Source organism: Phocoena sinus, chromosome 6, assembly GCF_008692025.1.
Source record: "Phocoena sinus isolate mPhoSin1 chromosome 6, mPhoSin1.pri, whole genome shotgun sequence".
Lineage (NCBI taxonomy): Eukaryota > Metazoa > Chordata > Mammalia > Artiodactyla > Phocoenidae > Phocoena > Phocoena sinus.
Genome location: NC_045768.1, coordinates 84,795,577 through 84,822,345, shown reverse-complemented (window position 1 = coordinate 84,822,345; position 26,769 = coordinate 84,795,577). Strand labels below are relative to the sequence as shown.

The following is a 26,769-nucleotide window of genomic DNA, read 5'->3' as shown; positions in this document are numbered from 1 at the left end:
CTCCTTTCTTCCCAGATGGAGGTCATAGCTTATTCTGTTTCTGTGGTCCCCAAAGGATACAGTGAAAGGGCATCAAAAGGTGCCCTCAGTATCTAACAACGTTCCAGGAAGACTACAGGTTATGAAGCTATCCACTTGAGTGTAAGAAGAGACAGAAATTTCCTACGAATTTCAGGGAAGATGAATAAGAAATGTCAGATGAAAAAATAGCACAAATTAATGCTACTGAAGATACTGCACACCACGATTTTTAAGTGTCCACCATAATGATCCAAATTGTAGTTCTTACCCGAACACAGTGAGTAACAAAGGAATCAATACAGTCCTTAGCCTGGTGATTATTATATAGGCAGCACCTGTAAGATAATATAATATTCTTGTTATTAAAGTTAAACTATTTGGCCTACAAATAGAAGTGGTGATTATTGTAGGTGCTACCAACACATAGGGAAAGTGGGAAAATGAGAAAATGGAACCAAATACATTACTAAGTTGAAGACTGCTAACATTACAGTCTGGGAGGATCTGCTACCTGCCTGGCCCTGGAGGAAATACAGGGCTGAATAGTTGGAAAGATTTTTTTTTCTTTCCCTGAGGTGGGACTGACTGTAGCCTTTGCACCTAAGGAGATGGGAAAAAGTAAACACTTTTCCTGGTGCACTGAAAGGAGCTGACAACTTGCTACTCCTAAGTGTTTGCCATAACTGAGCAATGTGACCAGAACCTCAAAGATAAACAGTCATGTTCACGCAACAGATAATGATAAAGCATGCAGCAGCCAGGAGAAAGAAACGGCAGGACACCTGGAACAGGTGGCAGCAAAACAGAAGTGGAAGGCCACTTACTTTGGGCTTGAAGGCCCAAAGTAAGAAAATTACTTAAGATGACAAAAATAAAGCCCTTAAAAAAAAGACTTTCTGGATCTGAAAATTAGGATTTTCAAATTTAAAAATTTAGTAGGTGAAAGATGCTCATAGTAGCCTTGAAGATCTAGGGAACAACTTTTTTACAACACAGCAGAAGTAAGAGATAGATGTCATGAGGAATACAGGGGGGAAAATCTACAAGATAGAGTATATAAGGAGCTCTTTAAAAAAAAAAAAGAAACAGAAACAGATGAAGGTGAGGCAATAATTAAATAAATAATAAAATAGGAAAAATGATCTGATTTGAAGACTTGAGGCTTTAATGACTGATTTCCAGATAGGAATAGTTGAAAATCACACATGAACATTCTGGTAAAACTCTTGAACTCCTAAAATAAAGAGAAATCTACAGTCCTCCAGAAGAAAGTGTCAAGTCACTCACAAAGGAAAAAAAACATTGTAACATCTGTAACATTGGAATTTTTAAAACAGCAGGATAACATCAATAGGCTACCATGCAATGAACTTTCCTATATACACAGTCGATTCTTGGTATTTGTGATAGTTATGGTCTATAAACTTGCTGTGGACCCTGAACAGAGAATACTGAAACACTGCTGCTAGGGTAAAATACAGGGTTAGGTTCCTGCCAGCCTCTGGTCCCAACATTTTAATCAGCTGATCAATGTATAACCTTGGTTTACCTGTATTTCTTTTTAAAGACACTATACGTAATGTACATTGTTAATTGATTAGCAATGAACTCACGCCTGAGCAAACCTTATCTAACACACATATAATCTCTCTGTAAGGCACACCACAGCCTTCTTGTGCCAGGAACACTAGACAGCACATCACTACACTTGGAGGCCATTAAACTACAAAATCACCAACAAAAAGCACAAAAACAGGGGTATCTAATAGAGTTTACAGTATAAGGCACAAGAAGACAGAGTTGCCTTGTTTGACCTCAGCGTTGGGCGACTTGAATATTTTGCCACTCTGCACATGTCCATGAATACAGCAGGAGCAGAGTGAATATTGGTTTGAGGGTTAACAAATACATTTTAGCAAGTAGGCAAATTAACAAATACAGAATCTGCAAGTAATGAGGATCAAACTGTAGTTAAATCTAAATGGGTAATGATAAGTGTGGAATCTAAGTGTTAAAGACTGTTAAATAGAAAAGACAAAATGCAAATTAAGAGGATGTAGACACTATTTCATATACGTCATATTGTCAAAAACTGAAGAGTCTGATAATGCCTAGACTATGGGGAAACTGGAATCCTTATACACTGTTGGCTGGCATACCAATTGGTTCAATTATTTTGGAAAGCAATTTGGCAAAACTAGTAAAGCTGAAGATGCACATGCCTATGATTGGCAATTAATTGTATTTTAAAGTATATAGTCTACGTGCAAAAGGAGACATAATTCAAAGATGTTCACTACAGCACTGATTTTAACAGTGATAAATTAGAAACAAGGTAAATTATCCAATTGTAGAGAAAAGCAAAATAAACTGCAGTACAGTTGAAGGACAGATTTTAACAAATAAAATAAATTTGCTGGATAAACTTGGCCAATTTCAAAATGCTAATGTTGAAGGGAAAAATCATGTGACAAAAGGATGTATATATAGTGTGACAAAATTTATGCAAAGTTTAAAAACATAAAATAAACTGATATTATTTATGGACACATATATTTGGGTAAAGTATACAAGCATTCATAAAAGTGAAACACATAAACTGTAACGTAGTGGTTACCTCTAGGACTAAAGTAAGAGAAAAGGATGAGGTGAGGGAGGAGGATTTGAAATTATAGTCAGCAGTTCTCAAAATGTGCCCTAGGTTCACCTGGTGGTGATGGTAGGGATGGCCCTTGAGATGCTTTTGGGGAGAACACAAGGTCAAAACTATTTTCATAATAACATTAAGATGTTATTTGCCTTTTGCTCTCATTCTCTCACAAGTGTACAGTTGGCTTTTCCAGAGGCTACATGGTGTGTAATATTACAACAGATTGAAAGTAGATGCAGGTTAAAATAATCCAGCTATCTTCTACTAAAACAGACATGAAAGAGATCTGCAAAAAGGTAAAACAATTCCACTTTTCTTACTAATTTTTCTTAAAAAGTTATTTTCCATAAAAATTTTGTTAATATGCAATTTATGAATGTTATGTATGTATATTAACATGTAATAGATTTACTGTTTTTCAAAAAGAATAAATATTTTTAAAGTATTGTTTTAATTTCTAAAATAGTAGGTATCAATAAACAGGACCCATATAAACAAAAGCTATTTGGGTCTTTAATATCTTTCAAGAATGAATTCATTAAAATTAGCCCACTCCTTGATACCTAAGCTCAGCCCTACTCTTGAGACGATTCAGTTATTACTTACTGTCAGGAAGCTCCATCCCCTGATTTTGCATAGCTCACTCTCTGTTTATTTACATGTATCACCACTTCCAAGAGGCCTCCCATCTAAGAGAACCATCTTATCTTACCTTATCTTTCTATACATTACTATGACCTGACATTATATATTTGTCTACTGTTTAGTCTCTCTCACTGTAAGGCAAGCTCCTTGTCAGCAGGAGTGTCTTTTCTCCAGAACCCAGAAAGGTATCTGGCAATAGTAGACACTAATTTATTATATTTATTAAATAAGGGAATTAATAAAATTTATTAATTCATATTAACAATATATTTAGTATTTATAAAATTTTATCAATTTCCTTACCAGTAATGGAATTTATAAAAGCAAAATAAAAACTTTGCTTAAAATGGATGGCAGTACAGATGTCTGTCAGTTCATACATCTGAATATATGATATATTTAATCAAAGAAATTTAAAACTAATTTTTAATGATCTCTATTTGCAGATTACACGGTATTATATATTGAAAACCCTAAAGGTTCCACCAAAACTGTTAGAACTAATAAAGGAATTCAGTAAAGTTGTAGGATACAAACTCAATATAAAAAACTGTCACACTGAACTATTAGAAAGAGAAACTAAGAAAACAATCCCAATTACAATAGCATCAAACAGAGTAAAATACCTAGGAATAAATTTAACCAAGGAGGTGAAAGGTCTGTACACTGAAAATTGTAAGACATTAATGAAAGACACTGAAGAAGATACAAATAAATGGAAAGATATTCCAGGCACATGGATTGGAAGAATTAATATTGTTAAAATGTCCATACTACTTAAAGTGATCTACAGATTCAGTGTAATCCATATCAAAATTCAAATAGCATTTTTCACATTTTGATGTGACAAAAGATTAGGGAAAAAAATAAATCTGCAATGCCTATCACAGATAAAAGATTAACCTCTCATAATATACAAAGAGTTACCACAAATTTTCTGAAAAAAGTAAACCACTTAATAAAAGCCAATGGGCACAGACGAATGGATAAAGAAGTTGTGGTACATATATACAATGGAATATTACTCAACCATAAAAAGGAACGAAATTTGAGTAATTTGTTGAGATGTGGATGGACCTAGAGACTGTCATACAGAGTGAAGTCAGAAGGAGAAAAACAAATATCGTATATTAACGCATGTATGTGGAACCTAGAAAAATGGTACAGATGAACCAGTTTGCAGGGCAGAAGTTCAGACACAGATGTAGAGAACAAACGTGTGGACACCAAAGGGGGAACCGCAGTGGGTTGAGGATGGTGGTGTGCTGAATTGGGTGATTGGGATTGACATGTATACACTGATGTGTATGAAATTGATGACTAATAAGAACCTGCAGTATAAAAAAACAAAAAAACAACTAATACTAAACTTTCTTTGGGTTATTTGTATGGAAATATGTTAATATAAATGTTTCAGACATTACATGAAATTTCTAAAAATCTTATATGTTCTGGTATAATGTTATAAGTCATAATTCTAGTTATTACTTTAAAATGAATATCTCAGAAATAACTAAATTTCCTTGTCAATTGCATTATTATGAACTTTCATCAAATCTTTAACTGTGGTCACTTTTTTTTTTTTTGCGGTACGCGGGCCTCTCACTGTTGTGGCCTCTCCTGTTGCGGAGCACAGGCTCCGGATGCGCAGGCTCAGCGGCCATGGCTCACGGGCCCAGCCGCTCCGCGGCATGTGGGATCCTCCCAGACCAGGCCAGGAACCCATGTCCCCTGCATCGGCAGGCCGACTCTCAACCACTGCGCCACCAGGGAAGCCCTAACTGTGGTCATTTTTAAGTCTTTTGTCATTTACAGACAGTTCTGGGTGTACTCTGATGCTTTTGCAAAAATGTTCCTCTAAAAGGGTTTCATCTGCAAGGAATTCACGGAAATGACTCTGACAAGTACAGGTTTCTGGTAACTGACTATACTGCTGAACTGAATGAATATGCATTTTCAGAACCCTAATGGAAAACTGATGAATTCACAAAAGTGCTAACAGAAGATCAAGATGAAAAAAAAAATTAATTACATGGGACTGAGTGAACTGATGAGGATGATTATAATTTTTATGACTTTCTGTTTGAATTAAAAAAAAAAATCCCACAAGGACTCAGAGGCAAAAAATACACAAGTCAATTTTCACTGCAAAGTAAAGGAGCTGTTACAGTGGAGGGTTACTGGACTGATTGTCAATATTATGACATAGTATGAGTGTGTTTCGTGTTTGGTAATTGCAATCATTGTTGCTTTTGTTGTGGTCGTCCATTTGCAATGCTTGGTGTCAGTTTATCTCTTGTAAAAATAAAATACAGTGTGTGTGTGTGTGTGTGTGTGTGTGTGTGTGTATGTGTGTAAAAAAAATCCTACAGGAGTAGGAGAGGGGGGAGTCAGGGGAAAGGGAAACAAGTTGCATCTTGAAATACTTGAAGTGGTAGTTTATCAAGCAAAGGGAAGAGGTCTTCCATTTATACTTTCTTATTTCAAAAACAAGAATACTTTAAAACTGGAAAACTTTTTGTAAACAGAAGAGAAAAAGACTATGTTCATTAGATCTTCTATTTAAAATGTTCTATAATACTATACTATTCCCTCAAAAAAAAAAGTCAATGGGCAAAGGATATAAACAAGCAATTTATAGAACAATTCTAAATGTCCAATAAATATCATATTAAGTGCTAAAATTAAACTAACAATGAGATATCACTTCTCACTCAACATACTGGAAAAAATTAAAGAATGATAACCCCTACTGCTGGTCAGGATGCAGGGAAAGTGTACTCTCTTATACTGTTAATAGAAATATAAATTGTTGAAATCTTTCAGAATACAATCTGCTTATATTAAAATTAAAACTACACATGTCCTCCCACGCAGTAACCCCACCCTATAAAATACATTCATATTATGAAACATTTGGCATCCGTTAAAAAGAATTAACTAGGTACTCCGAAACATAAAATCATGATGTATTTCTGAATGGAAAAAAGATTAAAAGTTTTTATTTTAAAATTTATTTTAAAAAGCAATCCATAAAAAATAATTTAAAAGTTCCTGATAAAAACAAACTGTTTAATGTGATCCCAAATATATATAAAGTCACAGGTGTGTGTGTCTTTATACACAAAGATATCCACGGTGATGGTCAGCGAAATGTAGTTATCTCAGAGGTAAGATTTCGGCTGATTTTCACTGTTTTCCACATACTTTTCTACCATGTTTAAATTTTCAAGTGTGGCCATGTATTATTTATATAATCAGCTTCTGTTTCTTGTTTTAAATCAACTTACTTTACCCCTGCTTTCCTTCCCCTATTAAATCAGCTTCCTGTTAAATTTTACTACTGAAATGTTTCTCAAACCTGTCTCCTCCTTTATATTCCCAGAGTTTAATCCTTCCTCATCTCTCACCTGTACAACGGAATTAGCCTAGCTAAACATTTTGCCTCCATTAATTACTACCAATTTGCCTCCAATTAAAAAATACATATTTTACTATGCCAATTCCCTCCTAAAAACTCAATCAGTTCTTCACTGACCATAAAATAAAGACCAAACTTTACCAAACGATTCAAAACTTTCTGGACTCTAACCCCAAACTATCCTAACCGTTCAACTTTTATTTCTTTGTTTATTCATTCATTCAACAAAGTGTGCTTACTGTGTGACAGACACTGTTCCAGCACCTACTACACAACAGTGAACAAACAGCCAAAACTATAGGCGCTGACCTTGTGGAATTTATATAGTTCTATATATATGGGGGGTGGAAATAAACAAACATAATGAAGAATTATACAGGCTCTTATAGAAGTAATCATAATGAACAAGCAAATTATATAGTGCAATATGATTTATAATAAATATGTATTTTGTCATTCAGATATATATTTCTCAGATATATTTGGGTCTTCATCACAGTTCCTGGCTCACAGCTACTGAAACTCTTGGAATTTCCTAAGGGTTGAGAGTGATAAAGGTGTCTTTCCTTATGTTAATGAGGTGATTGGAGTGCACCTAAGAATGGGGACTGGTTACCAGAACCTTGTGATTAGAGGCTTGGAACTTTTGGTCCCACTCCCTGATTTCTGGAAGGGGAGAGGGGCTTGAGGTTCAATCAATCACCACTCACCAATGATTTAGTAATCATGCCTATCTAATGAAACCTCCATAAAAACCAGAAAAGGAAAGCTTTGGGGCCCTTTTCCAAGAGCTTCCACATTGGGGAACATGCTTCCATGTGCCACCATTCAGACTCTATGCATCTCTTCATCTGTATCCTTTAACATCTTTTTATAATAAATTGGTAATCTAGTGAGCAAATGGCTTTTCCTGAGCTGAGTCATTTTAGCAAATTAACTGTACCAGAGGAGGGGTTGGTCAGAACCTCTAATTTGTAGCCAGTCGGTCAGTCAGAAGCACAAGTAACAACCTGGGAAGTAGAGGGTGGTCTTATGGGACCAAGCCCTTTACCTATGGAATCTGATTCTATCTCCAGGTAGACAAGTGTCAGAATTGAGTTGAATTCTTGGGCACCCTGCTGGCATCTGAGAATTACTTGTTGTAGGGAAGCCTACACACACACACACACACACACACACACACACACAAGCACGCATGCACGCACACTGGGCTTGGGTCTGGGAACCCCTCTACATATAGTATGTAAGAGGATAATTGTTACAAGAGAGAGAAATGGAGTGCTGGGCAGGTTGGGAGAATGGGGAAGGTTTATACTTTTTAAATTGACTGATCAGGGCAGCCCTCACTGAGGTGACACTGAATAGACTTAAGGCAGTGAGAGAGTCAACCTGGGGAGTTTTGAGGAAAATACCCTCTACCCCAGATTGTATGTGAACGCTGTAAGGTGAGAGAGGGACAGTTAAGTTACAAGAATAGCAAGGAGGCCAGTGTGGCTGAAGCAAAGAAGGTGAGGGGACAATGGTAAGAGATGAGGTCAGAGAGGCACCAAGACAGGGGTCTAACCCAGAGCACATGGGGCCTCATGGGTTCAACAATAAGGACTTTGGCCTTTACTGTCAATGAAACTGGAAATGTAACCAACACTGAGGATGCCTCCCAGCGGCAGTTATTAACTGACAGATATGTAAATTCTCAGGTTCCCTTGTCCCTGACAGGACAACTGTGAGGTATAATCCACACAAGTCTCCAGGGCTCCCTGACAGGACCAAACCAAAGTTACCAACTGTGAAGCACACCTTCAAGTGGCTTTCTTCCTTTTTATGTCCCACCTGCCTGCAACCCTGCAAGTTTTCCTGGAATTACTTTCTAAATTACATTTACATGAATCTTTGTATCAGGGTCAGCTTCTGGAGAACCAACCTAAGACAGGAAGCTACCAGAGTTTTATGTGAAATGTGGCACGATTTATTCAACAAATTGAAAGCGGAACCACTAACTTTTCTTAAAATATATAATTTCAAACACCATGTCTTCACACATCCTGGTTTCTTTCCTAAGAAATAACATCTCCTTTCTTCCTTTCCTGAGGCAAATGCCAATAAAGTTGGCACTGTTTTCCAAAATGCCAACTCGAACGATCCTTTCCAGCATTTTATGGCAGCATGTTTTTGGGGAGGTGACTCTACCAGAATATAATTTAAGGATCGATTATCTGCATTTTCTATTTCTATCTAGATCAGATTATTGAGAAGAAATCTTATCATTTCATAATTATTTCCCCGAAGTGCCTACTTAGCACAGTGCTTTGCACACAGTAAGGGTGAATACAACTTGCTGAATTTCTGATCACTCCTTGTAAGCTTTTCTTCTCGTACTGGACCCAATATCAACTTCACAAAAACCTCAATTTAAATCTAAATTGGGACTTTCCTGGTGGCACGGTGGTTAAGAATCTGCCTGCCAGTGCAGGGGACATGGGTTCAAGCCCTGGTCCAGGAAGATCCCACATGCAGCGGAGCAGCTAAGCCCATGCACCACAACTACTACTAAGCTTGTGCACTAGAGCCCGCAAGCCACAACTAATGAAGCCCGCCACCTAGAGCCAGTGCCCCACGACAGAAGAAGCCACCACAGTGAGAAGCCCGCGCACCGCAACAAAGAGTTGCCCCCGCTCACCATAACTAGAGAAAGCCTGCGCACAGCAACGAAGACCCAACGCAGCCAAAAATAAATAAATTTAAATAAAATTTTAAAAAATCTAAATAATATGTGGCAGAAATCAATTAATTTTAACATGATTGAGTTATTTTTTCATGTGGAGACTTGATTCCAACGGTTTTTATGTCTTTGCTATAAAGGAGCACAGAGAACTTGGGCTTTTAAGAAACACACATGCTATACAATGTCTTATGAAACTTACTTTGGGGAGAGCACCGGAGGACTGACAAAAGACCGAAGTGCATCTTTCACCATGTCTTGCATGAGATGGGTTCCAAAGACCTTTTTGTTATCCACCAGGAAAGTGGTCTTAAAACAAATGTTATATATATTAGTAATGCTGTCACAATCTTGACATATTGTACATGTAGTTGTCATTACTGTGACATGAACATACTTCTTATAAATGCCACAAAATACAAGAGATTAAAATGTAAAAAGTTGGTGGAAAATTTCTTTTTCCACAATGCCTCCACAATGGGTACTACTTATTAATCCCTATTTAAGGTGTATTCTGATGCAGGAGAACAAAAAATGTGCAGAAAAAAATCTCTCAGGTCAAGAGTAGTAATATTGAACTAGTGAAACGTGAACTGATGGGTCTGAATATGTCAAATGAGCTAATATACAAGAAAGGGTTTCATAAATTATGAAATATTTAATGGTTACAAATATCAAGTCAGTCTATAACCTTATCTCTAATAAACACCTTGGAATACATACAAACTTTCTGAAATTGGAAAAATATAGTTAAAATAATAAATTATTAAATTGAAATACACTACTATTTAATAATAATTTACATTTAATTTTCTGCCCTTAACAATCTCAATGTATCTGAATATTTACTATACTATACCTTACTTGATTTCCTAACACATTTGAGTTGTTTCCAGTTTTTGGTGATCACGAACCAAACAGCTTTAAACACAGGCATGCATACAGGTTTCTAGGAGAATGTCAGATTCCACTTCTCTTGGGTAAATAAGCAAGAGTAAAATTTGTATATTTGTTTTTGTAACAATCTGCCATCATTTTCCAAAGTGGATATAGCACTTCATATTCCTATCAGTAATGCATCCTCTCCAGTGCTTGATATTTTCAGTTTTGTTCTTTCTTCTTGCTTTATTTTAAAGATATTCTGATAGGTGGATAGTGGTATTCCATTGTGGTGTTAATTTGCATTTCCCTGTTTTCTTACTGTTACATTTATAGAATTCTTTTTATGTTCTCGATACAAGTCCCTTGTCAGACATGATCTGCAAATATTTTCTCCTACTCTGTAGAGTCTCTTTTCATTTTCTTAAGTGTCTTCCACAGAATTAAAGTTTCAAATTTATCAACTTGCCATTTTTTTTAAATGGACTGTGCTTTTGATGTCATACCTAAGAATTCTCTACCTTTCCCAAAGTCACGAAAATTTTCTCCTATCCTTTCTTCTAACAGTTTTATGGTTTCACATACAGTACTACATAATAAAGGACTAATTAAGGATCAGAACTTCTCTGGACTTTCCCCTTGGTTCCGTTGATCACATGTCCATCATTTTGCCAACAGCACACCTGTCTCATAGTCAGGTAGTACTGAGTTCCCCAACTTTATTTTTTTTTTACAAATTTGTTTTTGGCTGTACTAGTTTCTATTCCTTTCCATATAAATTTTAGAAGCAGCTTGTTGACATCTACAAAAATTTCTGCTATGATTTTGGGATTGCTCTGAATCTGTAAATCAATTTTGGGGAGAACTGACATCTTAAAAAAATATCAATTCTTCCAATCCACAAACAAGATGTATCTCTCCATTTATTTAAGTCTCCTTTGATGTCTTTCATCAGTACTTTGTAGTTTTTCAGTATACAGGTTCTCCAAACAGGTGTTAGATTTATACCTACATATTCCATTCTTGATGTTATTATAAATGGTACTGCTTTAAATTTTTTGATTTGCATTGTTCATTACAAATACATAGAAATACAACTGCTTTTTGTAAATTGGCCTCATATCCTGTGATACTGTTAAACTCATCCACCAGGTCTAGGAACTTCTTTGCAGATTCCTTGGTACTCTACATAGATAATCATGTTGTCTGTAAAGAAACATTATTTCTCAGTTTCTCAACTGTATGCCTTTTATTTCTTTTCCTGCCTTTTTCCACTGGCTAAGATTTCCAGTACTATGTTGAGTGAAAGTGGAGTGACGAGAGTGGACATCCTTGCTTTCCTCCCAGCAGGAAGAAAGAATTTAATCTTTCGTCATCAAGTATGATGTTAGCTATAGGTGTTTGGCACATGCCCTTTATCAGATTAAGGAAGTTACCTTCTATTCCTTGTTTTGCTGAGAGTTTTTATCATGAATGGACGTTGGTTTTGTCAAATGGTTTTCCTCAATCTATTGAGACTTTAGATTATATAGTAAATTACACTTTAAACACTGAACCAACCTTGCATTCCTGGGATAAAACCCACTTGGTCATGATGTATTCTTTCTTTACATATTGCTGGATTTGATCTGATAATACTTTAAGATTTTTATGTCTATGTTCATAAGGAATATAGGTCTATGTTTTCTAAGCTTGAAATGTCTTTGTTTGGTTTTGGTACAGAGGTAATGCCTCTGTACCAAAATTTTTATGATTTTTTAAGATTTTTATGTCTATGTTCATAAGGAATATAGGTCTATAGTTTTCTAAGCTTGAAATGTCTTTGTTTGGTTTTGGTACAGAGGTAATGCAGCCTTCATATGATGAGTGCCCTTGTCTCTTCTATTTTCTGAAAGAGACTGTGTATAGAATTGTCCTGGAGTTTTGTTGGAAGGCTTTTAACTATGAACACAATTTCTTTGATAGATACAGGATTATTCAAATTTTCTATTTCTTTTTGAGTGAGTTTTGGTAGTGTCCCTCACGGAATTGGTCCATCTCATTTAAGTTTTTGCATTTATGGACATACAGTTGTTTAGAATATTCCCATATTACCATTTTAATTTGTTTAGGGTCTGTAGCAATTCCTGATATTATTCACCTGTATCTTCTTTTTTTCTTGTTCCATCTAGTTAGAGGTTCATCAATTTTAGAACCTGCTTTTGGCTGCAATGATTTTCTCTATTGTTTGTCTCTTTCCTATTTTACTCATTTTTGCTTTTATCTTTGTTATTTCCTTCTGCTTCCTTCTAGTTTGATTTGCTCTTCTTTTTCTATTTTTTTAAAATAGAAGCTTAAATTATAATTTCAGACCTTTCTTCCTTTTTTTCATATGAACATTTAGTACTATAAATTTCTCTCTAAACACTGCTTAAATTGTATCCCACAAATTCTGATATTTTCATTTTCATTCAGTTCAAAATATTTTCCAATTACCCTCAATACTTCCTCTTTGACCATGGGTTCTTTAGAAGTGTGTTAATAAAGAACCCATGGGTTCTTTAGAAGTGTGTTAATTTCCAAATATCTGGAGAATTTTCCAGATACTTCTGTTACTGATTCCTAATTTAACTCCAAAATAGAGAGCATAGTTTGTATGATTTCAATTTTTTTTTAATTATTAAGGTTTATTTTATGGCCCAGAATATGGTCTTGATGCATGTCTAACACTGTAAGTCAATACTTCTGTTACAAAAATATACCACTAACTGTGGAATGGCCTTTAAAAGCATCTACCTTTTGTTCCATCCATCAATAAAACGATGTCAATACACAGTATTTGATGTTTAAAGACATATTTTGATACTAAGTGGAACTTACTTGTAATAGAGATCTTGAAAGAACACAAGGTGATTGTTCACTAAATTCACAGAAAAAATCCTAATAGATACACAGAAAAAAAGTGTCATTAATAGATTAAATAAAAGCTGAAAATGTTTGTACACAGAGTATAATTTTTACCAGACCTTCTGGGAATGATACACTACCAAAGTTAAAATAAGAAAGATAGCTAAAGATCATTTCTGTAAGAACTGTCTAATTGTATGAATGGAAAAATGGACAATTTTGGAGCCTAAAATTTATTTTTAACAAACTTACCAGTAACAGTATTATGTGGATACCGATATTAAATTTGTACATCATGAAAATAACAGTACCAATAATAATTTACTAACTAATGACAGAGATTTACTTCACAGAAATAAATACCAAGTAACCAGGCTAACTGAATTCACATTCTCTTTTTTCATAATTAATTTTTACACCTTGCACACACTCCTCAAAGTGAATATTCTCCACCAGAGAGAGATTCTACTATTCCACATTACAAAGAAAATTAAAACAATTTACCCCACAGAAAATCCCTCAACTTCAGCCTCTAAACCTCTAGTTGTATCCCCATCTGTACACAGATCCTTTCCTTGCCTACTTTAACAACAGATGTATTAAAGACTCCATTCCTTCTGGCTTTTTCACAAACATTACACACTTTCAATTATCCATACTTTGCTCTCCTAGATAATTAAAATTCGTCCTCTCTACCAGATCGTTCCCATTTTCATTTAAACAGTCAGGTTTCTCTCAACTTTAAAAAGAAAAGGTCATCACATGATGTCACATTCTCCTCTCAACTGCTGCCTTCTCAGCCAAACTTTCTGAAGAAGTTGGCTGCACCCACTGTCTCTACTCACTCAGCTCAACTCTCATCCACCTTCAACACATGTAACCTGGCTCTTTGCTCTAGTCACCACTTGTTCCCCATTACTAAATCCAATGGACGTTGATTTTGGACCTTATTCATCTCTTTCACTTGACCTCTCAGCAGTGTGACTTCCTTCTTGAAAAACCTTTTAAATGGCTTTCATATGTTTCTTCCTCTGGCTACTTCTCAGTTTGTTCTGTAGGTTCAAAGTTTAGTTCCAGAAAACCTTCTTTTCTTAACCTATATATTTTTTCCTCGTAAATTTTGAAGCATAAACACTCCTGCTTCGATTATTATCTATACTGTAATAATTCTAAAATTTTAACTCTAAGCACAGACCTCTCAACTCTATCCATATAGCCAATACTATCCAGTATCTCTACTTAAATATATTAAAGGTACCTGAAACTTTACTTCACTAAGACCCTCAAAGGTCCTTTGAGAATATCCCCCTTTGAGTGTACAGCACCAAACGTGCATGTAGACTTACAAGACAGAAGCCTAGAGACCTTCCTCAGAGCTCTCTCATGCCCCATATTTAATACATCACCAATATTCTATCAATTTTAGCTTACACATAGCTCTAACACTGACAACCTCACCATCTCCCTGCCATCCTTTTAGTCCAAGTTACCATCTTCTCTTCCCTTGGACTGCAGTACTGGTTTCCTAATTTACCACACTGTGTTTACTCTAGTCCCTTCCAATCCTTTCTCTACAATGCAGCCACATCTTTGCACATTCTTGATCCTATTATGTCACTGTCCCCCCCCGCCACACTGATTTTTCTTGATAAAACTAATGGTTTTCCTTTGCTCTGTGAAAAGATAGAAATCCTTAATGTTGCTTAAATGGCCTGGTCTGGTCTGCCTACCTCTCTAGCCTCACCAAATCCCCCATCCCCATCACTCAATGCTCCATTCTGCTACTTTTCTTTTAGTTTCTCAAATGTATCATGTTCTTTCCCATCACATGGAGGAGCATTCAGCTTCCTGCACCTGGAACTGTCCCCCTACTGTCCCAAATGATGTTCACCTAACTGTTAGATCTTAGCTTTACCTTCATTTCTTTAAGAAAGACTTCTCTGATCATTTAGGTCAGTTCCTTCATTATATGCTATATGTTCTAGTTCCTTTGCTTCATACTCCCTACACTGGTTTGTAATTCTATAATCATTTTTATGATTATTTGATCAATTTCTATCTCATACTACACTGTAAGCCTTATGACAGGATGGATGATATGCTTTTGCTCATCACTGTATACCAGCCATAGCACAGCACCTAGCACAAAACAAGCATGTTGGCTGAACTGATGAATGTACATATACTGTACTTGCTATCACAGTTCATCTGTACTCAATTTCTTATTGCTAGTATACATCCCTAACAGGATACAGTCTATAAAGTCCACTATTTACCTCATTTAAACTACGTATATCTTCTTAATCAATCCACAGCTGTCAAAAGTATCATCTTATGGGTTCCTAAACTATGAGTTTCCCTTTACTAGTGTCACTATCCTCCCCCTTACCACTGGTTTTTGCCCTATATGCAAAATACCAAAAACTTTGAAAATGCAGAAAAATGCAAAAAACAAAACTATCATATAGCATTCCACTATCTATAAACAGTCATAATTAATATTTTGGTATTTTTTATTCTAATCTTTTGAGAAAGAATTTGGTTGAATTTGACTTTGTCTCTGAATATCTTTTCTGTGTGCAACAACATATATAAAAAATATATTTTAAAACTTTCAACAGGGACTTCCCTGGTGGCACAGTGGTTAAGAATCCGCCTGCCAATGCAGGGGACATGGGTTCAAGCCTTGGTCCGGGAAGATCCCACATGCCGCAGAGCAACTAAGCCCATGCGCCACAACTATTGAGTCTGAGCTCTCGAGCCCATGAGCCACAACTACTGAGCCCGCATGCCACAACTACTGAAGCCTGCACACCTAGAGCCTGTGCTCCACACAAGAGAAGCCACAGCAATGAGAAGGCTATGCACTGTAGCAAAGAGTAGCCCCTGCTCGCCACAACTAGAGAAAGCCCGCGTGCAGCAATGAAGACACATAAATAAATAAATAAATGTATATTTTAAAAAAGAACATTAAACATAACTTGACATTCACAAACATTTCCCAATGTCAATACTTCCCATGTCAATAGTTTTCTATAACATATTTTTTAATGGCTCTGTGACATACATTGTAAACATACCACAGAATGGATATTGACACCATTCAGTATTTAAACTGTTACTAGTTTTTGAACATTGCAAAGGATGATGCAACAAACACCTTTTTTCTTATTCTAAATGTCTAGAAGGAGAGTTTCTGGGCCAAGTATACACATTTTTAAGACTTTTGAGAGAGACAGCCACTGGAGTATAAGAGAATGAGTACTTCCCTTTACCAACATTATATATTATTATACTTTTCAATCTAGCTGTTACAAATCGCATTTCTTTAATTAGTAGTAAGGTTAAGCATCTTTCATGTTTATTTCTTTTTAAATATGTATGCTCGTGTCCTTTCCCAATTTTTCATTGGGATGTTTATTTTTATCTTACTGATATGTAGAAGCGCTCTCTAGAACCTGGCACTTTATCCTAATAATAACAGGTTTCCTATGCAGATCCACAAGACTATTTGGTCCCTTATCTTCCATAACTTTAATCTTTTTCTCTACTCGTGGCCCCTACTGCACTCCCCCCACTACCACTCTGTCTCAAGTCTTTCAGAGATCCAAATTCTTCCATTACTATGCCTTCTTCATGTCCAGTGACAGCAGTCCAGGCCTGGCTCCGCCAGCTCCCCTCTATTATGACATGTCATTATGCATTCACCCCGCCCCTGACAAGGCAATCCATAATCTTTTGCCAGAATATCAAGTTCCAACCGTTGCATTATACTTTCTTATTCCAATTCACATTGATCTCCTTTTCTAAAATCCTACAATTAATCTAGTGAACACAAATATATATTCATGTATCAATTAAGGATTAGAAAAGCAAATGGAGAAGAACAATAAAATCTCTATTCTAATTCTCTTATAACACTAACTAACCATCTAATTTGGTTATAAAGCCCTGTAAACCTTAGTTTGTTTAGCTGCACAATAAACTGCAAAATGAACTGGCTTGTGCATATAATCTTTTTTACTCTTAAGACTCTATGATTCTTATGACAGAATAAGGAAAAACTACTAAAAAGAAAGGAAACACAAAAGGAGGGAATAAAGGCATAATCAGTGAAAGTTTCACTAAGGAACAAAGACTTAAGCTGGGCTTTAATGATAATTAGTGGAGGGCTTCCCTGGTGGCGCAGTGGTTAAGAATCCGCCTGCCAATGCAGCGGACACGGGTTCGAGCCCTGGTTCACGAAGATCCCACATGCTGCGGAGCAACTAAGCCCATGCGCCACAACTACTGAGCCTGCACTCTAGAGCCCTTAAGCCACAACTACTGAAGCCCACGTGCCACAACTATTCAAGCCTGTGCGCCTAGACCCCGTGCTCCACAACAAGAGAAGCCACAGCAATGAGAAAGCCGCACACTGCAATGAAGAGTATCCCCTGCTCACCACAACTAGAGAAAGCCCACATGCAGCAAAAGACCCAACACAGCCAAAAATAAATGAATAAAAAATAAATAAATGTAAAAAAGAAAAGAAAAAAAATTTTTTTAAGAAGGAAAAGTTACTATAAGAAAGAGTGTAACAGAAGCACAAATCTTTATTGACCATTTATCAATTATACCCCCGAGGCTGCTGCTAAATTCTAGGAATATAAACTAGATAATCTGTCATCTCAAGTAACACAGGTACAGAAGCAACCTGAAACCAAAAGGGAAGACTTCACAGAGGAAATGACATGGGGCTAGAAATTATGTACCTCAACACTGAGGGGGAGCAACAGTCAAATGCATATATATGTATAGTCATGCAAAATTAATTAGTGTACTAATGTCTAAATAACACTATTTTTTTTGCCCGTTTTTTACCTTCCTAATTGAAGTATATGTCATTATAGCCTTACCAATTAATAAAACTCCGTCTCTGAATGTTTTAACATTCCCCAAATAAATCTTGTGTTTCTATATTTTAACCCATAAAAAAGATTAATCCAAAATATGCTAGCTTAAAAGTGTACATACTCTTTTACCCAATAACTTCACTGTTTAGCAATTTATCTTAAGGGGTAAGGAAGCACATGATATAAAGATTTACCTACAAAGATGTTCATCTTAGTATTGTTTATAAGTGTAAAACACTGAAAATGACCTAAATGTAATTCAACGTGAATGGACTAAAAAAATCTGTGGTATATACTTACAATGCAATACCATGTAGCCATTAAAATAATGCAGAAATATGTATATTTGTTGACACGAAAAGATGTTCGTGGTATAGACTAGTGATGAAAAAAAGCAAGTTACCAAATACCATGATCCAATTTTTATATGAAAAAATATTTATACATATGCACATATATATGTACGTGTATATGTATACCTGCATGCATAAACACAGACATTTATTTATATAAAAGGTTCTGAACACAGAATTGATGATTCAAAGCCCCATTCTTAAAACTTGGGTGAATTATCTAACTTCTTCCACACTTTAGGTTCTTAATCTCTAGAATGGATAGTATAAAATCCTTATGAGGATTAAATACAAAAAGTACACACACACACACACACACACGACTTAACTCTCCAGATATCACAGATAAGAGGTGAGCAGCATTATTTACCCTTGGGATGGTCAGTCTCCAAAAAGTAATAAACTATTCTGTTGTTAAATCAAAGTTACATTCCAGAATAGAGATTTGTACTTACCAGGATACAATGTAAATTTGTTAAATTGACCACCTCACAGACAGTTTTTATTCTATCTATTAATCTTGCAAAATAGTTGACCATTTCTTCCCTCTTAATTATTTTTGCGTATCGAGGGAAGGTGGGTGGAAGTAGTCTCTGGTTAACAAGAGGCTCAAAACCCATCATAATGGGATGATCTAAAAAGAAACAAAGGTAACATTTTCAACATTTCTCTGAATTTTAAACCTCAAATACTACTAAATATAAAAAGAAAAAGGCCAGTTTCAAAAGCATCTCTGAATTCTAATCACAATATTCTCTAAATGGATTTTATAATTTACAATTAATGTATCTACACACACACATTTTAAAAATGAGATAAGCAGATTTAATAACCTAAAATCGTACTTCCTCCCGACATGGTGGTGGTAGTGGTGACAGAGAGAGGTTTCTACCTCAAAATTAACTCCAAGTCAAGAATGGGATAAAACAGAGTTAACATATTCTCTCAGAATAAATAAAAGGGCAATGCTGTATTAACCATGAGACTGTGAAGAAATGTTTCAAACGGGAACACAAACATAGGCTTGTCTTCCCTTCATTTTCTGAACTGCAGAATCAACTCACACTCAACTACACAGTAATGTAAAGCGGCAGAGGAAAACAGTCCTCATCCCAATCCCATGAGTTTGGAATGCATTTTGCACTGAGATGTAATTCCAGAAATTCACAATGAAAATGACGTATCACAAGAGACCTGAGGGTGAGTTCCTCTCTTCCATTCTTTGTCCTCTGGTGATCTCACTTTTCACAATAGTAGAAAGCTCCAAACTAAGTCTTTCTCAACTTGAAATTTCCTGCCACTTTTATAGAAAAAAATTCTGTACTCCAATGGAGTATGCATTGTCAGACTGACTCTATGGGACCTATTTTACAAATCTAGAAATTGTAGGTAACTGATAAACATGAAATTCTGTTCTGTCTGGTAGAGATTCAACCGACTTCTTCTATACTCTATAGAAAAATGTTTTGCCTCCATTTATAATTTATTTCAATATTCCACTACTCCATATAAACGTGTGTTTTACAACTTTTCATGTCTGGTTGTGTCACTGAATGAGTTTCTTAACACATGTTCACTTTTATATCTGTATAAGAGTCATGGTTTTACCTTTGTCTGAAAATCATCTTTTAATACTTCCTATTCCCTAAGTACTATAAGATATAAACAAGCACAGTGACTTACAAGTATCATGTCCTTTTATGCCTCTTTGCTTATACAAACTATTCTCTCTACCTGTAAAACCTACCCCCTTGTTCTTAGCCTGAACTTGATATAGCTTGAATTCTCTCTCATCATTGTTCCTCCCAATGATGTATATACAATGTTCTTTGTATATATACTACTATACTGTCTGTGTGGGATTACATCATTTGTCTCTCTCTCTGAGTTCTTCTGAAAGCAAGAACAGGGTTGGATCCCAAACACCAAATTCCTGGCTCATAACATGTACTGGATACTTGTTTGCTGAATGACAAGATATGCATGCTCAAAATAAAATGAAAGACTGCCACCACTATAATAATTTGAATTTCTGATCTATAATACTTCATTTAGAACTAAGGTAAAAGTAGTAGTAACGATGCTGTAAGAAGCTTCTTTACCATATTAACATGAATACATTTCAGACTTTAATGATAAACGCACAGAATCCAGATACTTAAATAGTCCATTACACTGATTTTCTCTGAAAGTATTCTAATATGCATGGAAAATTATTACCCAGGAATATGCATTTACTCTTAATACATCTATTTTTAGGCTTTAAACCACAAGTAGAAGATAAATACATAATAATACACTCATGAAAATTTATATTACCATGGAAAGAAGTAAATATTAATGGGAAATGGATAACAAACACAATATATTCTGACTTCAATTTTATACAAACAAAAAAGTGCAATATAAAACAATATTAACTTTTGAAACTCAGCTGTTCTGCACAGCTGATGTTTAGCAACATCCTTGACCTCGACCCACTACATACCAGTAGCAACCTCCTAACTGTAAAATGGATCCAGACATTGCCCGATGTCCCTGGGAAGCCCCAGTTGAGAAACACTGGTCTAGATGAACACAAGATGCAAGTATAATTCAGTGAGGATAAGCTCAGGATGTCAGAGGAGCGTCTTATCCATGTAAAAATTAGATGAAAGACTTCAAAGAAGTGAAGTCTAAGAAAAGACCTAAATGGGGACTCCCCTGATGGCACAGTGGTTAAGAATCCACCTGCCAATGCAGGGGACAGAGGTTCAATCCCTGGTCCTGGAAGATCCCACATGCCTCGGAGCAGCTAAACCCGTGTGCCACAACTACTGAGGCTGTGCGCCACAACTACTGAAGCCCATGTGCCCTACAGCCCGTGTGCCACAACTACTGAGCCCATGTGCCTGCAACTACTGAAACCCGTGTGCCTAGAGCCCATGCTCCGCAACAGGAGAAGCCACTGCAATGAGAAGGCCACACACTGTAATGAAGAGTAGCCCCTGCTCGCCGCAACTAGAGAAAGCCAGCACACAGCAACAAAGACCCAATGCAGCCAAAAATAATAAATAAAATTTTTTAAAAAAGACCTAAATGATAACTTAGTTAAAGGATAAAATATTAGTCAGGACAAAGTATTCCAAGCATATCAAAGGCCTGGAAGACAGATAATATGGCTGTTTTTCTTTTTCCCTTAGGGAGCTGCAATTTTCCAAGTCATAATTTCTCTGAACTCAAAAGTAAAAATAGATGCATATAAATAGAGTGAGGACAAAATCCCTAGGCACAACAGTTAGAAGTCATCTACATGTTTCTCTCTATTTTCTACACACATTTAAATTTCCCCCCTACATTTTTCTGGACATAGTCTTTGTAAATGGTTAAGTGCTAAAGTGGTTCCTAGTAGCTATTTTTAAGTCTCATCCTAGTAGCTATTTTTAAGTCTCAGCTGTTCTTGAATCTCATGCCTAAGGACTCTGTAACCATCCTATACAAGACATAGTAACTTGCCTAACTAGAAAAGAGCATAAGAACTGAAATATAATAAGAGATCAAAGCCGTTATTCAGGATATAGAAGAGTTAAGGAGGAGTGGGGATAAAAGCCAGGCAGGAGTTTGCATCTGATTTCATGGCAACACAAACTACAAAAAGTTAAAGACAGCTTTACCACACAAGCCCTCCCAGAATAAACCAGTCTAACATATTCCCACTAAATTTCATATATCTCTATCACACAATTTATCTCAAGATTGTCTTATATTAAAATAACCTGAATAGTCCTTACTAAATGAGCCTAGAAAAGATGCTAATTCACATCACTTTCTACCCATTGTGTGCTACGCTCAGTAAAGATTTCCTGAATTAAACTGGATACAGATCAGACAACTTCTAGACTCTCTTCTGACTTTACAAGTCTATAGGTGTACAAAAATTGTCTTGGTTTTCCAGTTAAAAATACATAAAATTCTTCAATGCCAAATAAAATGATTTTCCCTTCACACTAGCACTCTTTTAAGTATACAATAATAACATATAATTACTATATTCAAAATATTATGGCACATTGGTTTAGAGTGTTTTAGTTACTAAAGTTCTTGCTAGATAACTGACCTTCATTATCAATAGCAGAAAAGTATTACAAACAGCACAAGGTCCTTGGATAAAAGATTTATAGTAACAATGTGCTTTGATTTAACTTAACAAAGTAAGTTATTCTAAAATTAATTAGATGCCAAAATTAAAGATTTGGAAGTGTGTAAGTCAAAAGAGATAGAGACATTATATCGTTTTTGGATAATACATCTCTCCCAAGTTAGGCAATTTTCAGTTAGACTTATTGAAATAAGTTTTAGATGCCCTGAAGTTGGAAGGAATTCTAGAAAACAATGCAGAAGCTGCTGAGGTTTTGTTATATTATACTACACTTCTTGGCTACTTGATTTCCCTTTATAAAATGTTATAAAGTTATGCTACGTGAAAGAAGCCAGACACAAAAGGACAAATATTGTATGATCCTGCTTATATGAGGTACCTAGAGTAGTCAAACTCATAGAGACAGAAAGTAGAATGGTGGTTGTCTGGGACTGGAGGAGGGGGAAATGGGGAGTTATTATTTAGTGAGTACAGAGTTTCAGTTTGGTAAGATGAAAATTTCTGGATACGGACAGTGGTGACAGTTTCACAACAATGTAAATGTACTTGATGCCACTGAATTCTACATTTAAAAATGGTTAAAATGGCAAATTTCATGTTATAAATATTTCAACACACACACGTTATAAAAAGGTATTTAACCACAACTGTTAACCTCAAAAAGCATAGTCTCAATGAATATTGTATCCTAATCACTGGTCACAGTAAGTTATATAAGCAATAAAATATGCATATAAATGATATTACAGACACATCTATAAAGTTTGGAGTTTCTTTGGTGTGTATTTTTGAATAGGTATCCATGCAACAGATTTAAAAAGTTGCAAATGCAACAAAAGGAGGTACAAAGAAAAGCAAATCTCCTGCTCACTTGTGACTAGTTAATCTCTTGAGAACTAACCACTACTACAAGCTTCTTTCATGTGTGGTTATTTATATATATATATATATTTTCAACTTTATTGAGGTATACAATACAAATATTAAGCTTATAGTTCATTGTTTTGAAAAATATATACAACCATGTAACTACCACCCCAATCAACGTATACAACATTTTCATCTCCCCAGAAGGTCCCCTTTCATCTCCCCAAAAGGGAGCCAGTCACTCCCATGCCCAGCAACCATGGCACTGTTTCCTCCATGAATAAATCAGTTGTTCCTACTTTGATACAAAAAGAGTCACACAATCTGTACTCTTTTATATCTAACTCCTTTCAGCATAATGTTTCAATGATTTATCCATTATGTTGTGTGCATCAACATTCAATCTTTTCTACTGCTGAAAACCATTTCATTGTATGGATATACCACTGTTTGCCCATTCAAACAACGTTACTTTTGTAAACAAAACATCAACATTTTATACGCGCTAATCTGCTTTTCTGCATTATTTTTTAAGGTGGATTTTTCTTTTGAAACAATTTCAAACTTATAGTAAAGTTGCAAGTGCAGTCAATACCAAATCACTCTCAAATACAATGGCAGTGTTATTCCTATAAAAACATACCCTTATATATTCACGATTCAACAATCAGAATTAGGGAACTAACAATGAACAATTACTACCATCTAATGCTCAGACCTCATTCAAGTTTTGCACACTGTACCAATAATATGCTTCAAATCGACATCAGAATCACAAGTTGTATTTATTTTCATTGTCTCTTAGTCTCCTTCAATCTGGAGCAGTTCTTCTGCTTGGCTTCTATGGATAACTTTGACAACTTTGAAGAATAACACGTCAATAATTTTGTATACTGCCCTTCAATGTGGTTTTCCTGTTTCCTTGTGATTAGATTCAAATTGTTAACCTTTGGATTATAAAAGAAGTGACATTATATTGTTCTTATTGCAACCCATCAGCAAAGTGGAGATTTTAACTAACTACTAGTGGTGTTAACTTTGATCACTTAAGTTGGTGTCTGCCAGATTTCTTCACTATTGTTACCTTTTCCCTTTCTAGTTAATAAATATTTGGGGTGCAGGGGAAGGACACCTAAGTATGCTCATTATCATCAAACTATCTACTCATTAATTCATTTATTTATATCAGTATGGAACCATGGCTTCTTCTTTTATTCAATTGGTTATGATCTATCAGAATTATTTATTTTGATGCTCAAGTTGTCCCCAGCTTGGACTGTGTGAATGCCCATTTAAGCTGTTTTCTGTGTTTAATTGACCTGTCCCATCATTCTCTGAACATTTACTCACTTCCAGCTAATAAGACATTCCAGGCTCATCTTGTTCTTTCCCTGTCCTAGCCCTGAAATCACCCATTCCTCCAAGATGTACTAGTTCCTTTTATTTTTTATATTTTTTTCCAGTTTTATTGAGGTATAATTGACCATAAAATTGTAAGATATTTAAAGTGTACAATGTGATGATTTGATATATGTATAATTCTGAAAGGATTCCCTCCACTGAGTTAATTTAACACATCCATCACCTCATATATTTATTTTTTTCCTTTGATGAGAACAGTTAAGTTTTACTCTTTGAGCAAATTTCAATTATACAGTTCAGCGTTATCAATTATAGTCACCATTTCATACATCATATCATCAGACCTTATTCACCTTCTAACTGAAGGTCTGTACCCTTTTACCAACCTCTCCTTATTTTCCTCAGCCTCTGGCAACCATGTTTCTACTGCTTCTATGAGTTAAACTTTATCTCTTTTAAATTCCACATATAAGTGATACCATGCAGTATTTGTTTTCCTCTGTCTGGCTTATTTCACTTAGCACAATGCCCTCCAGGTTCATCCATGTTGTCACAAACAAGAGGATTTCCCTCTGTTTTAAGGCTGATTAATATTCCATTGTATATATATTGTATTTTTGTTATCCATTCATCCATCAATAGACACTTAGGTTGTTTCCGTACCTTAGCTATAGTGAATAAAGCTAGAAAAAGCATTAATTGAAAAAGCATGCTAATGGAAACCAAAAGAAGCATAGAAGTAGCTAAACTTATACCAGATTAAATAGACTTTAAGACAAAGTAGACAAATTTAAGACAAACAGACAAAAGACAAAGAAAGTTATTACATAATAAAGCAGTCAATTCATCAAGAGGATATAACAAACGTAAATATTTATACATCCAACACAGGAGCACAAAAATAAAGCCAATATTCAGAGCTCTAAAAAGGGAAATAATAATACCAGGAGACTTCAATATCCCATTTTCAACAATGGATAGATCACCCAGACAGAAAATCAGTAAAAAAAAAAAAAAAAAAAACCATTGGAATTAAACTACACATTATACCAGATGGAGCTAACAGACATATATGGAATGTTTCATCCAAAAGCAATAGAATACACATTCTTCTCAAAGGCACACTGAGGGACTTCCCTGGTGGCGCAGTGGTGAAGAATCCGCCTGCCAATGCAGGGGGGCATGGGTTCAAGCCCTGGTCCAGGAAGATCCCACACGCCGTGGAGCAACTAAGCCCATGTGCCACAACTACTGAGCCTGCACTCTAGAGCCCATGAGCCACAAGTACTGGAGCCTGCACGCTAGAGCCCGTGCTCCGCAACAAGAGAAACCACTGCAATAAGAAGCCCATGCACCACAATGAAGAGTAGCCCCCGCTCACCGCAACTAGAGAAAGCCCATGCGCAGCAACGAAGACCCAACGCAGCCAAAGAATAATTAAAAAAAAAAGGCACATTGAACATTCTCCATGATAGAACATACGATATGACACAAAACAACTCTTAACAAATTTAAGACTGAAAGCACACCAACTATCCCTTCTGGCCACAATAGTATGAAACTAGAACACAAGAAGAGGAAAGCTGGAATATCTACAAATATGTGGAAACTAAACAACACAATCCTGAACAACCAATGGGTCAAAGAAGAAAACAAAGGAGAAATTTTTCTTAAATCTTGAAAGAAATTAAAAATTAAAAAAAAACAACATACAAAAAGCTATAGGATACTACAAGTGCAGTTCTGAGAGGCAAGTTTATAGTGATAAATGCATATATTAAGAAATTAGATCTCAAATAACAACCTAACTTTACACCTCAATGAACTAGAAAAAGAACAAATTAAGCTCAAGTTAGCAGAAGGAAGGAAATAAAAGATCAGAGTAGAAATAAATGAGAAAGAAAAAGAATAGAAGAGCAACAAAACTAAGAGC

At 35.6% G+C, this 26,769-nt stretch overlaps 1 protein-coding gene across 3 annotated transcripts in view; it reads right to left on the bottom strand.

The window, feature by feature from the left end:
* Positions 1 to 26,769, bottom strand: part of NAA35 (N-alpha-acetyltransferase 35, NatC auxiliary subunit) — a 97,184-nt gene that overhangs the window by 23,626 nt on the left and 46,789 nt on the right. For all 3 annotated transcript variants that reach the window (XR_004350250.1, XM_032634141.1, XM_032634143.1), the window contains 4 exons: positions 18,925 to 19,103; positions 13,195 to 13,254; positions 9,659 to 9,765; positions 290 to 356 (listed from right to left, as the gene is read on the bottom strand). Coding sequence is in view for 2 of the 3 variants with exons in the window: in XM_032634141.1 (XP_032490032.1) it covers positions 290 to 356; positions 9,659 to 9,765; positions 13,195 to 13,254; positions 18,925 to 19,103 (413 nt within the window). In the remaining variant the exon portion in view is untranslated. The remainder of the gene's footprint in view (positions 1 to 289; positions 357 to 9,658; positions 9,766 to 13,194; positions 13,255 to 18,924; positions 19,104 to 26,769) is intronic.